The 14,456-nt window shown below is 42.5% G+C and overlaps 1 protein-coding gene across 1 annotated transcript in view; it reads left to right on the top strand.

Moving 5' to 3' along the window:
- The window catches only part of CCDC170 (coiled-coil domain containing 170), an 84,856-nt gene that overhangs the window by 69,142 nt on the left and 1,258 nt on the right, over positions 1-14,456 (top strand). The window contains 2 exon segments of the mRNA XM_027083326.1: positions 2,156-2,398; positions 12,468-12,704. Coding sequence (XP_026939127.1) covers positions 2,156-2,398; positions 12,468-12,704 — 480 coding nt within the window.

Below are 14,456 nucleotides of genomic sequence, written 5' to 3'. Positions count from 1 at the left end.
TGAATAGCTTAAACAAGTAGAAGTGGTTTTTTTGGGTATTTTTTCCCCTCGCATCCATTTCTGGAGGTAAGCAGCTTAGAGTGAGTTGGCAGCTCTACTCTGTAAAGTTTCCAAGGACCCAGGCTCCTTTCAGCTCAGTAATTGCCCATCCCTAGCGGGGTCCTTATTGTCATGGTTCACAGTGTTGCCTAGAACCATTATATCTGTGTTCCGGGCAGAAGGTTAAAAAAGAAAGGGATGAAGAAGAGGGATGCAGAAGAACATGCATGAGCTGTCTTTTAAAGGAGGCTCCCAGAGTTTTCTGTGTGAACTTGTGTTTATATCCCACAGCTAGAATGTGTTCTGATGGCTAAACCTAGCTGCAAGGGAGGCTGGGAACTGTAGCCTTTACTCTGGGTAGCCATTTGTCTAGCTGAAGAAGTCACTGTTTCTATGACTATGGGAGAAGAGGAGAGCTGGACAACATCTAGCAGTCTCACCTTTATATAAGCTCTCTTGCACTAGAAAGTAGAGAGGAGAAGAGTTTACTTTCCACTCACTCAAAGGAAGACTTAGAAACAGTTTAGACTACATAAATGAATGGATGAAACATAAAAACATAATTATTATGTAATTATTGGCATTGGGGAAAGAAATAGGAAAACACAGATGTGTCCTTAGAATAGTTCTTAGGAGAAAATTCTATGGTAGAATTATCGTGTATAGGCTGCTTAATGAGTCACATCTGGGTTCTCAATTTGGTTCAACCAAGCTGTGTGACATTGGGCAAATTATATACTTCTCTGTGTTTCCTCGTATTTAAGATGGGGATGATGCCTACCTCATGAGGTTGTTAATAAATAGCATTTTTGTACTGTTGGTTCATAGAAGATGCTCTATTCATATTTGACCTCTTCTCCATTTACTGTATCTTAAGGAATATTTTATAAAAGAAAGCAGACAACCCCTAGTACCATCAGAGACATTAAACTGAGCTACAATTCTTTCTGAAGTTCTCAGATAATTGATTTTTCCTCAGTATCCAATATTGTTCCTTCTTAAGTATTATATAATTATTAAAATGACTAGCGTACAGAACTTACCATGGTAAATTTGCAGTAGAGTGAAATTTGACATGAAGAAGCTCAGGAAAGGGAGTTTAGTTAGAGAAATACTAAAAGCGCCTTGTTAAAAAAGGATGTGGGCATGGACATTGCTGTCACTGTTAGACAAGATATTTAAGCCCTCATTTCAGTAAGCCCTTCACACCTTCAAACACTTTACTAATGCAGAATATATAATTAGGGAAAATGGGATGGTCTTTAGCTCTAACATTCTATAATTCTACACGATTCCAATTCCCAGTGTTTGTAAGAGATGAAAGAGGTTCCTGTACTTAATATTCTACTCACTAATTGTGACATATGAAGCCCAGGAGGATTTTTTTCTCCTCATAGAGTCCATAATCTTTTTCTAAAAACCATTACAATTTCTTTCATCAAGTTTGACCGTCGATGCTAAGTGCTATTTGCAGACCCTCTTCAGCCTGGTTTGTGGATGGTATAAGGTCTGGCATATAGTAAAGACACTAATGAAGCAATGCCTTCTTGAAGTCCCTTCTATTTCTAAGATTTTCAATATATAAACAAAGCTTTCCTCAAAATCTCCTTCATATAGCTTACTTTAAAAATATATCAACTCCCATGTTTGGTGCCCCTCAACCTGGTTCTAAGTGATTGAAAGTAGTCGCACTGGGTTTTCGGTACTAATTTACACTTTGTCTTCTTTCAGAAAAGACCAGTAGCAGTATAGTTGCCGTGGGGTGTTGGAGAGGATTTTGTCTGTCTTATTATGTTCTGCTCTTGATAAGCCCATTTTAGTAGTTTTAAAAGTAATTTTACATTTTACTATGATGCACATAATGTTGGAGGGAATCAGACATTGAAAGCCTACTCCTTTGTGCATTTTCTGTGGCTCTTTTTGTCTCATACTTTGCAGCTACCAAATTAATTCTTGGAAAAATAGGGATTGAAAAATGCAATCAGGAAAATCTGATGGTTTACAAATTAGTCTTATTGAAGTGTAGATAAAGATCAACATTATCTGAGTAATTCATTTATATTTACTGACTATTCAATGATTATTAAAAAAAAAATCCCTGTTTGTATTAAACCAGCTAAAGACTCAGAAAGAAAGACTGGAGAGCAAAGAGCTGCACGTGAACCTCCTCCGGCAAAAAGTAGCCCAGCTGGAGGAGGAGAAGCAGGTGCATTTGGCATCGGCCGTGGAGAGGGACGAGGGCAATGCCACCATCAGGAAGTTGCAGAAGAAGGTGGAGAGGCTGCAGAAGGAGCTGAGTGTGTGTCGAGAATCGAACACTGACCTCAAAGCCAAACTGGCTGACACCAATGAGGTTCAGGCAAGTGCTCAGCTGCATTTCCTTGTCACTGTCTGTGTGTGTTTCCATAAAAGTTTATGCAAAAGCGTGACAGCCTTAAAAGGAACACACCAGGGAAAAAAAGCTGAAAATTTCCTCTGATTTTCTAGAGTTGTGAGAAAAATGCAAATATTCCACAGATCAGCAGAGTCGATCAATTTCGTGTCTCTTCAGTATTTGAATTGAAGCCATAGTTGCTGGGTGAAAAGTCAGTCAAAAAGGGGTGATGTGATGTACAGAAAATAAAAACATTTCTTCACAGTGTGGGTGACTATGATGGTAGGGATCATGTAGGGATTTTTCACATAGGAATTTGCTTAGAGAAAATGAGAAAATGAGCAGAAGTGTTCACTGAGAAGACAGGTGTGGGTTGTGCTGTGCGATGTGTCACACCACATGGTGAAGAGGGCAGACAGGTTGGGGTGGTGTGATTCCTGGATTCGAGGCATTCGGCTTCTAGTGAATACAGAGAAGAATGAAATTAGAACTTGGGATTTAATAAAAATATTTAAATATCACGTATCTGTGCCGCTGGCCATAATACATAACTTCATGTACGCATGTCACCCCTGGCACATACCCGTGTCGTGAAAGTGGGCAACGATGATGTCCTTGCTCTTTGCAGACACGGGCTCTGAAATGGACTTTTGGAATGTTTCTGAATCTGGACACAGACCAGTTGGGAAAAGGAATCTGGAATGAAGCCAGCACTTGAATCTGTGTAGCAGGACAATATTTTAGGGCATATTTCCCACTCTATTCTCCCTTCTGAGTCATTAGCTTTTTTCCCCCTGAAGCCCTTTTGGCATCAGGAGGAGGTAAAGGCTTATTTCCCTAGAGAAGGGGAGGGCAGACTCCACCCAGGGGAGTGGACATACTTGAATGTAAAGGAAGGGGGAGGCTAGGGAAAGCATCTGATAGGGTGCCTGGCGGGGGAGAAAATATCAGAAGTAAGTATCCTGGACACCCGTCTCATACCTTGAGAGTGACCTTTGGGGGGTGTGTCTGGTGGGTCAGGGAGCACTGATGTGCCCTGAAGTCAGCACACAGTTGCTCCCTCCCTGGCTGGCAGGGGCTGCAGGAGGTGCAGGCGCAGGGGGCCTAGATCGCACCCATGCCCCGGGGCCTGAAGTTCCATTTGCGCTCTTGGGGGATACGGAAGGTCGCTAAAGATGTGCTCAAGAGAGCACACTGTGGGAGCAGGTGGCGGTGGCCCACTCAAGTAAGGGACACAGTGACTCTCCATCAGAGGTTCCCAGGCAGATGCGCTAAGCCATGATCCCGGCTAAGTGTAGTGAGAGTAGCCATAGGAGGCCTGGGCCAAGACAACCCTGTGAACTAGAAGTGGTGCTGCGGTGAGAGGAGCCCACACTTCGTGTAGCAGAGAGCGGAAGTGGGAAGAGAGCGGAAGCGGGAAGAGAGCGGAAGCAGGAAGAGAGCAGAAGCATTCTGTATACAGAATGCTTCTAGGAGATACAGGATGGGGTATTATATGATGTTCAATCCTGAAGTAAAAAATGGGTTCCCTTTAGTTTTTCTTTCAATTCTTTCACCATGAAGGAGAAAATCTTAGAGGTTACTATGTCCTAGAACACTTGCTGGTCTACATTTTAAACAAAGAATAAGCCTTGTGCTCAGTGCTGAGTACCAGCAATAGTACCTACTAATACCGTTTTGTTTTATTGTTAATACAGTGTTTGTTTTATTGTTGTCTCCCATTTGTGGCACATTCTGTTGAAATCATATAAAATTCCCTTTAAAATCATTAAATTCCTTTAAGTTAAAAAGGTGGTTAAGTTAAAGAAGAAAATGGATCACATAGGTGACATGTGGACAGGTAAACATTGTGGAGGTAGAATGGGAATAACTGAAATATAGACAGATTGGAGAAGAGAATGAAAATGAGTGATAATTAAATGCAATAAGCAGGTGGATAGAAACGCTGATTGGCTGCTGCTAACACCGTGATAATTTCCGGGGTTTGGAGCACTGGGAGAAGAAACTGGGTAGCAGACAGGGGACAGGGCCAGCTCACACAGGGCCTCGTGTGTCACGCGAGGATGCTTGGACTTTTCATCTGGGTCCTGGGGAGCCGCTGGGGAATTTCAAGAAGATGAGTGAAATTGTCAGGAAAGAGACTAAAAAGAAACAGAGATATGAGGAGAGCAAAGGGACTCCAGAATAAGGCTGTGAGCAACAGCATCAAGGGCAGCCGTGAGATGAAGACTGAATGACTATTTGCTACACTTGGCCTTGGGACATCTAAGGCTTGAGCGTGTATAATAGCAGATCATGGTGGTAGTGAGTGAAGGCTCTGACAAAAAGCCAAGTTTCAGTAGGCTGAGAAATGACAGAGAAGTAGAAACAAAGATGGCGGCCTAGTCTTCTGGAATACATGGATGAAAAGGGAAGGAGAGACAGGAAAGTAAATAAAGTTGGCTTGTGTGTTTAATTTGTTGTTTTATTTTGCATAAAGAGATGCACATATTTCTACAGGTAAGGTATAGAAGAGACTGGATTTGACTGACTCAGCAATCACTCAGCCCCTAAACATTTAAGTAGAGTGCAAAGTCTGCCTGCCAGTAAGGAACAGAGATCTCTATAACTTACTAATACAGTAAATGACACCAATGCTAACTAATACAGTAAATGCTAACTTCATGAATTTATAAGATTTCAACTACAAAACAGCTTTTTATTGTTTTACTTGAGACATATTAGTATTCAAGACAGACTGATGGTATCAATTCTCCATCTTTGTACGTCACCTATGCTTGTCCCTGTGTTAATTTTACTATACATAAAGCAGTATTTCTGACGTTAGCAAAAATGGCCTTCTTGGGTTAGTTTCCTAGGGCTGCTGTAACCTAGTACCACGAATAGAGTGGCTTAATACAACAGAAATTGATTCTCTCACAATTCTGGAGTCCAGAAGTCTGAAATCAAGGTGTTGCTAGGGTTGGTTCTTTTTGGAGCATCTGAGGGGAACCATTCCATGCCTTTCTCCTGGCTTCCGGTTGCTGCCTACAACCCTTGGCATACCGCTGCAGAATTCTGATCTCTGTCTCCATTGTCACCTTTCCTTCTGTATGTCTCTCCTTTTCTGTATCTTATATGAATACTCATTATTGGATCTGGGGCCCACCCTAATCCAGGATGATCTCATCTTGAGCTTCTTATCTTTTTTTAAAAAATTTACTTACTTAATTAATTTATTTTTGGCTGCATTGGGTCTTCGTTGCTGTGCGCGGGCTTTCTCTAGTTGCAGCGAGTGGGGGCTATTCTTGGTTGCGGTGTGCGGGCTTCTCATTGCGGTGGCTTCTCTCGTCGTGGAGCACAGGCTCTAGGCACACGGGCTTCAGTAGTTGTGGCTTGCGGGCTCAGTAGCTATGGCTTGCGGGCTCTAGAGCGCAGGCTCAGTAGTTGTAGCGCACGGGCTTAGTTTCTCCGCGGCACGTGGGAACTTCCTGGACCAGGGCTCGAACCCATGTCGCCTGCATTGGCAGGAAGATTCTTAACCACTGCACCACAAGGGAAGCCCCAAGCTTCTTATCTTAATTACACCTGCAAATTGCAAATAAGACTACATTCCGAGGTTCTGGGTGGACATGTCTTTTGTGGGGTTGAGGGGGGGCACTCTTACTAAATTAGTCATTAATTTCACCATTTAGAGAGGGTTGATACAAAGTAATAATTTGGACACATTTCTATGTGTTTCGTTTAAAAAACTGAGATATAATTCACATGCTATAAAATTCACTTTTTTTTTTTGGCTGTGCCGCGTGGCTTGCAGGATCTCAGTTCCACAACCAGGGATTGAACCCAGGCCATGGCAGTGAAAGCCCGGAATCCTAACCACGAGGCCACCAGGGAACTCCCAAAATTCACTCTTTTAAAGTACAAAATTGAGTAGTTTTTAATATATTGACAAGGTTGTGCAGCTATCACCATTCCCTAATTCTGGAACATGTCCATCATCCCCTCACCTCCCAAAACTAAAACAAAAACCTTCATATTCATCCTTTCCCCAAACTCCATAAACCAGTAATCTACTTTCTGTTTCTAGGGATCTGCCCAAAGCAACGCTAGTTGCTTTGTAGCCGGCATGGGTTATGAATAGTTTCAGCTGAGTAGACTGAAACACACAATAACAGTGGCTTGGTCAGGAAAGATGTTTACGTCTTTCTCACTGCAAGGAAGCATGGACGTAGTCATTCCACGTTTAGTAGGATAGCTTCATGTTCATCACTGATCCTGGCTTGTTCTCTCTTTCTGCTTCACCATCCAGCAATAACTTTCCTCCTCAATGCCACCTCTTAGTGCAAGCTAGCTGCTGGCCTCATTCCAGGCACCAGGCCGAAGGAAAGGTGGAAGGACATCCTGTATGCCACTTTCCAGGAACAATACAACACTTCTTAGTCTTCGTTGGCTGTAACTTAGTCCCTGGGGCTCACTTAGATGAAGTCAGCCTAAGAAATGGGTCTTTATTCTGGGAAGTAATAAAAAAAGGAAGAATAGATATTTGGTGGTGAGCTTTCAGCCTGTACCATGTCGCTCAATCTTAGTAGGGAGCTGTGGCTGAAGACTGGTAGTCAGACAACCAAAAACTAGTGGAAAGCCATTATTATCTTCCTTGTAGTCTCTCAAGGAAACACCCAAAGAAGGTAACATTCTTCAGCCACCAGCAAAGCTCTCTTCTGCTTTCTCACTTTCTTGATAATCTCCCACATAAGGTAGCTGCTTCCCATGCTCCTCCCACACTCCAGAACTTTCTCCAATCTAACCAGTGCGGCCTTTCTTTATATTATTTTCCCCAAACCTACCATCATGAGCTCAGCTCTGATTATGTAGATCCATGGACCTTGAGTTGCCCTGAACTCGCCCCACTTTGAACGTGTACGTCAAGCAGAACCTGTGAGGAAGAACCTCCCTGGTGCTGCGGAGGGGTTTGGGGTGTGCTCAGCCCGCAGAGTGGAGCATCTTCCTTTGATTTCTGCTGTGGTTTCCTCCTAGTGAAATCTCTGGGAGGGGCACAGCATCATTGGGTGACCCTCCCCCACTGCTGTCCCACCCGCTTTAGAGAGCCCTCTTGCAGCGCCTGGCTCCCGCAGGGTCCTATTTTCAGTGCGATCTCCTAAAAACCCTGGCTGCAGGTGGAGAATTCACATCCTCTGGCAGATTCAACAGGTCCGATGTTACGTCGAATCACCTTCTCTTTCAGGGTCTTTGGCCCTTATAACACGAGAGTTGTTCACCAGATTTGAAACGCTTTCCCTCAAGGAGGCAGATGCCAGATATGTTATTCACTGGAAGGGAAGCAGACTCGGAAGCTGGTCCATCCTCGCTGGGGTCTGAGTGGCACATCAGTCTTGTTTATGACCGTCTCTGTCCCACTGGGAAAAAATTGTGGGCACAGTCTCTCACTGAACTCTGGGCTGGATCTGATAAGCTCCCGTAGTTGGCTTAAGAAGCCCATTTGCCTTGGCCCCCTTTCCCCACCCCCAACCCCCTGTCCTCCCAGCAGTCTCATTTGCTGGATCTGACGTAGGAGGCTGAGGCTTACTTCCTACCGCTGACTCCCAGTTCGGTCTTGGTGGCTTGGCTTGGAGTCCATTACTTTCTCCCTGACAACAAGAATTCAGGCAGCCCTCAGGATTGTGATAAAGTCTCACATTTTTGGGAAATTCTTGGCTGTAAATTTTTCTCATTAGGACTTGACTTATGTGCTGCTAACTCTCTGAGCTGTGTTCCATCTCCTTTGGTAGATGGCCCCCTGTACATGTTTTTGCAATCTGAGTAGAAAGGCTGAATGGATCTCCTCTTCTGTTAATGTAAGGTTTATAATGCAACATAGCGATCCCAGAAACTTCTTGCTTTGCCCCATGTTTTCTCTGCAGCACTGAGATAGTTGGCATGTGAAGGGAATCTTTATGTTTTAAAGGGAGATAACCTTGTTTTAAAATTGATATTGATTTCACTCATCTAATGTCCCCTATCTGTAAAATATTTGAAAATCTACACAATGTATTATTTAGAGCACTTGTTCATATAATTTATAAATAAATGTACATATATATTCAGAATTTTTTACTGATAGGATGCATTATACATGTACCGATCACTCATGGGAAAGCTCCCTTCTCAATTTTTTATTTTGAAAAATTTCAAACCTATAGAAGAATTGCAAGAATAGCATAACAGACATTCTTTTACTTTTCATGTAGATTGTTAACATTTTACTTACTGTTATATTTTGCCTAATGAAAGAGACAGAGAGATACAGAGAGACAGAGAGAGGAACCATTTGAGAGTAAGTTGCAGACATCATGACACTTCATCCCTGAATACTTACCCGCTTTATCTTAAGAACAAGAGAATTCTTCTGTGTGACCACAGTGCAGTCGTTACAGTCAGGAATCTACATTGAGATAATATTCGAATATACTCGTACTAATATACAGTCCACGTTCAAATACGGGTTTTGATAACTTGGAATCCATGAATGATCTCCAAGGTCGGCCCCTGCAGACCTGCACTTCGTGGGCGCCATTTCCTCGTCTCAAGTGCTTGCCCTACTTGTGCTGGTTCATTGACGAAAAAGCTGACTCCGAATCCCTTCCCCCAGCTGTTGCTGGCATTTTATTTCCTGCATATTTCCCAAGCTACAGCAGTTGTTCTTACACCTTCTGGATTGTGAGCAGCTGTCAGTTTCCCAAGAGATTTCCTCTCTCCTGCATGGAGCCAGTTAAAAGTTTTGAACTTGTCCAAGAGTGTCTGCCATTGACTTCCTCTCTGCCTAGAAAGGAATTTAATTTCTTAAGAATCTGTGTGTGTGATAGTAGGTACAAACAAGTTTCCAGTTTAGGTATTTGACTCAAGCTTTCTCAGTTTAGTGACATTACCCAGACAGTATAAATCTGATTTTCCATCTGGACATCCCTGTCCCAAGCAGGCACCTTTCCTCCGTATCGTGTCATACTTCCAATCTTAGAATAGCTTCTACCGTTCCTCTGACTTTCCAGAAGTGTTGGAGGACCCTTCAGAGTTTAGGTCAGGTCAGCTTGTGCTCCTTACGCCATAATTCTGGAGCTCAGTCTCCATGAAGATGAGCTCTGACCCCGAGACTCTGTCAAGATTTTAATCTCTGACAGTAGCCTCCAAATGTAGTCTGGGTAGATTGCAACAATCTCAGAATCCTTCATCAATAAATAATCAGCAGTCCAGAAACTAAATGCTCATGTTGCTTTATTATTGTTACTCAAAACAAAAAGGAAAAAAGAAAAAGGAGGATTTCATTCATCAAGAGTAGCAATATTTTAAAGCGTCTTTTCCATTGTTTTCTCTCCCTCTTGTTACCTTGCTGCATGACACCTATATCTCCTCACAAGCCCCTCTTCCATCATCCCAAGTTTCATCCAGAAACACTTCCTGCAGCCTAGTTGACAGAGGCTCTTTCTTCCCACTCCTCTCTCAGCTTTTTATCGGGTAGATCAGTTTAGTCTCTCAGGCTTTCTTCTTCCCCAACACTCTCCCCATGACTCAGACTTGCCCTGGGAACAACAGGCTGGGAGTAGATGCAGCAAGAAAGCGTCTTTCTTTCTTAGGAAAGAAGGGATAAAATGAAAGGGGAAGGGAGAAATCAGCAAACGCTCATTATTTGGTATCTTTTTATTACTTTCAGATGTAACCTTTAAATGATTTTCAACAAAATTAAAACACAAATTTATGCTTTTTCTTTGAGAATATGCCTGTAGGCCTTGTCTGAACTGTTAGGAGGCTCAGAACTAAATTCAGAGCTCTGCTGGTATTGGCGCTTTGTCCATCCCACGTGTACTTCTTTATTTCAGAGTAATTTCTTTTGATGCATTTAAAGGCTTCTTTGTAAATGTACTTTCCAATAACAACTTTATCAAGATAAATTCACATATAATAAAACTTACCCTTTTAAAAGTGTACAATTCAGTATTTTTAGTATATTCACAGAGTTTTATAAACATCACTGCTATCTAATTTCAGAACATTTTCATTACCTGAAAAAGAAATGGGGAACAGTTACTCCCCATTTTCTACTCCCACCAACCCCTGGCCTTTTCTGGATCTCTCATATAAATGGAATCATATAATAAGTGGTCTTTTGTGACTGAGTTACTTCCCCTAACACAGTGTTTTCAAGGTTCATCCACATTGTAACATGTATCAGTACTGCGTTCCTTTTTATTGCTGAGTCATACTCTGCTGCATGGATATAGTATCTACTCGTCCATTGATGGATATGTAGGCTGTCTTCACTTTTTGGTGATTATGAATAGTGCTGCTACGAACATTCTTGTGAAGGTTTTGTGTGGACGTAAGTTTTTAGTTCTCTTGCATATGTGCACCTTGGAGTGGAATTGCTGGGTCATAAGTCAACTCTATGTTTACAATTTGAAAACTGGCCAACTGTTATTCACAGCAGTCACACCATTTTGCATTTTACCAGCAGTATAGGAGGGTTCCAATTTCCCCACTTCTTCACCAACACTTGTTACTGCCTATCTTTTTGGTTATAGTCATCCAGTGGATAAGTGGTAGCTCATTCATATTTATTTTGAATGGTCAGTTAAAAAACTTTGTGCCTAATTATGCAAAACTACCTCAAATTCTTTTTTTAAAAAAATTGTGGTACGATATACAGAACATAAAATTTTACCATTTTTAACCATTTTTACATGTACAATTCAGTGACATGAAGTACATTCACACTGTTGTGTAACCATCACCACTGTCCATTTCCAGAACTTGGTCATCATCTTAAACTGAAACTCTGTGCCCATTAAACAGGAGCTCCCCATTCCCTCAGCTCCTGGTAACTCCTATTCCACATTCTAGCTCTATGAATTAGCCTACACCAGGTAACTCACAGGAGTGGAATTATACAGTGTTTGTCTTTCTGTGTCTGGCTTATTTCATGTATAGTGATGTCTTCACAGTTCATCCACGCTGTAGTATGTATCAGAGCCTCATTCCTCTGACTCAGATTCTTTTTTGTCAGCAGATCTGGTATAATTTTAAATACTAAACTAATAAAGCAAATGTGCCTCGTACTTGAGGATGCTCTGTTTTGGCTTTAAGATCCTGGGATAGCTTCTGAGAGAGAGGTACCACCCTTGCCTCCTGCCTGCAGTGAGTGTTGTGGCCACCTCCCAGTTCCCATAGACTCATGGGTAAAGTCAGAAGACCTTTTTTCAGAAAAACTGCCAATTTCCCTCAGCACTGATGACTTGCCACGGAGATTTTAAGTGGGGCTTCCTTGTGGTAAATCACCCAATGAGGAGACATTTTGCTCTTTCTAATGTTTGTATACCAGGGATGACCCCTTGGCAGGGGTAAAAAGTGCAAGTTGCTTTCCCTGTGGAGCTCGGTAGAGTCTATGTGTGAGTACCACAGACTTTGTTTTAATATTTAACCCCTGAATCATGCTATCTACCATTTCATCTCATCAATCTTCCACATAATGATACTCTAATATTTGCTCATAAACTATAACTGCTTTAAGACATGTTCATCCAGTCTATATGCTTAGCAGAGTCTGTATAACTGGGTTGGATTCAATTCTTCATTCATGAAAGGAGTTGTTAAATGAATTTCATTGACTTAAAAAAATTTATTATTTATTTTATTATTTTTGGCTGTGTTGGGTCTTCATTGCTGCGCGCGGGCTTTCTCTAGTTGCGGCGAGCGGGAGCCACTCTTTGCTGCAGCGCGCGGGCGGGCCTCTCACTGCGGTGGCCTCTCTTGTTGTGGGGCATGGGCTCTAGGTGCACGGCTTCAGTAGCTGTGGCTCGGGGGCTCTAGAGTGCAGGCTCAGTTGTTGTGGCACACGAGCCCTGTTGCTCCGCGACATGTGGGATCTTCCCGGAGCAGGGATCTAACCCGTGTCCCCTGTGTTAGCAGGCGGACTCCCAACCACTGTGCCACCAGGAAGTCCCCACTGACTTCTGATTTGTCTTGTTCATACAATTTTCCTGAATAAATGCAGAAGAAATTATCAGCGTTCTCTTTGACTGCTTAGATTAAAACTTTGGAACAGACCAAAGCTATTGAAGACCTAAATAAATCCAGAGACAAACTGGAAAAGATGAAGGAGAATACTGAGAAAAAGCTACTGTCTGTCAAATCAGAATTGGAGACTACAGAGCATGGGGCTAAGGAGAGTAAAGAGAGGGCCAGAAACATGCTAGAAGTGGTAACCAGTGAAATGAAGACATTAAAAAAATCTCTGGAAGAAGCAGAAGAGAGAGAAAAGCAGGTGGGTAGAAATCTGGCAGTGAAACCTGACTTAGGAAAGATGGGGCAATTCAAAAGCTTGATAATTATTCGTACATTTCTTCATAACCAATTTATCAAGCTTTCTATATCATTCTAACGTATCTATCTGTCTTCTACCATCTTTTTGGCATTAAAAGAACCATTATGATTTACTCCACTGAGAAAAACAATTCACATTTTCGTGGCGCGAACTGTAGCAAAGAAAAAGACATTCTTATCGAAGCCATGGAAAGCCTGTGAAAAGCCAGGTTCTGGTTGTGAAGAGGTTTTTATTATATTTGCTGATTGCCTCTGAAGTTTATGTTATCCCAGATCTTCTAACGTTATCCAGGGCTGCAGCCTCAGGAGGGAAATTTTATCTCCAGCAGAGATCAATTGCAGGAAACAATCCCAATTCTCAAACAGTGGCACCCAGACCTGATGGCCGACCAAGCCCAGATGTAAACCATAAAACAGAACTCATGCGCCCGCTGGTTGCAAGGAGGAGTTTTATCTGGTGAGTCCATCAGGAGGTCAGGCATAAAAAAACATGTCCTGGGCAGCCTGACCCCTGCTTTTGGCTTTTATCTCAGTCTCTCTCTGCAGCTCAGAAGGGCACAGAGTGGGCTCTGATCCGAGGATATTTTTTCTCTTTGGCTGCCTCTGCTTTGGCTCATGTGTCAGGCCGAGTTGAGGAAGGCCAAACTCTAAGAGTGAGTGGTCTCAGAGGAAACCTCTCATCAATTAAGAGCCTTGGCCATATTCAAAAGGGTGGAAAAGTTTGGGGAAAACTTCTTCATCAGGGAGACTAGGCTGGAAAGAGTGTTCTGTTTCCCGAGTTGGATTCAGCATAGGAAGGATGCTGGTAAGTGAATGAGCACATGATGGGAATGTGTGGAAGGCACTTCTCCTGGAGGAAACATCTGCCTTCGGATTTGATCACACCTTTTCTAAAATGGAAGGTACCTCTGGAGAGGGGTTGTCTGGCCATCTCTAGTTGATCTGCTTCTGCTTTTGCCTAGAATCACAGCAACCAGTCAATGAGAATTTGAAGGGGTATAAGGCACATTTTGTCCATTTTCTCTAGCTCCACAATGCTCATTTTTCCTTTTGTGATGGACAAATAATTGTCCCAGAGAGTCCAGTGTTGTGGATTGTGAGGTGGCAATCTGTGTGATGTGATTTGATCAACGCTTAGAAGTCCTCCATTTTCATCAGCTCATACTTTTTTTTTTTTTTGCCATTTGTTCTTCCTTTTGTTTAAGAGGTTCATTGCCCAGTTAACATCCCAGTGCATAAATGCTTATAACACAAGAGACACAACCACACCAACAATTGTAGAGCATTTCCTAGTAGGCAGAACACATACACAGTCATCGTTTCATTTGATCCAAATTTCAGGACAGCCCTGGGAAAAAGATATGCTTAGTCATTCACCCTGGAAGTGGGAAAATGAAATCTTATCAAGGCCAGAATCTCATTCATAGTTGCTGAACTGGGCTTCTTGATTTGGTAGCCGGTACCATATTAATTGGCTCATCAGAAAAGTGGTTATGAAATTGCTGAAGGTTAGTGTCTTTAGAGGTAATTTAGCAGGTTAGCCTTCTTCTTTTCCTTCTTCTTCTTCTCCTTCTTCCTCTTCTTCTTCTTCCTCTTCTTCTTCTTCTTCCTCTTCTTCTTCTTCTTCTCCTTCTTCTTCTTCTTCCTCTTCTCCTCCTCATCCCCCTCCCCTCCCCCACCCTCCTCCTCCTCC

The sequence above is a fragment of the Aethalodelphis obliquidens genome, unplaced genomic scaffold (genome assembly GCF_003676395.1).
Source record: "Aethalodelphis obliquidens isolate GAN/ISIS:26980383/991018 unplaced genomic scaffold, ASM367639v1 scaffold3, whole genome shotgun sequence".
In the NCBI taxonomy this organism is placed as follows: Eukaryota; Metazoa; Chordata; class Mammalia; order Artiodactyla; family Delphinidae; genus Aethalodelphis; species Aethalodelphis obliquidens.
Note: the sequence above shows the minus strand (reverse complement) of the source record. Positions and strands in the feature narration are given on the sequence as shown.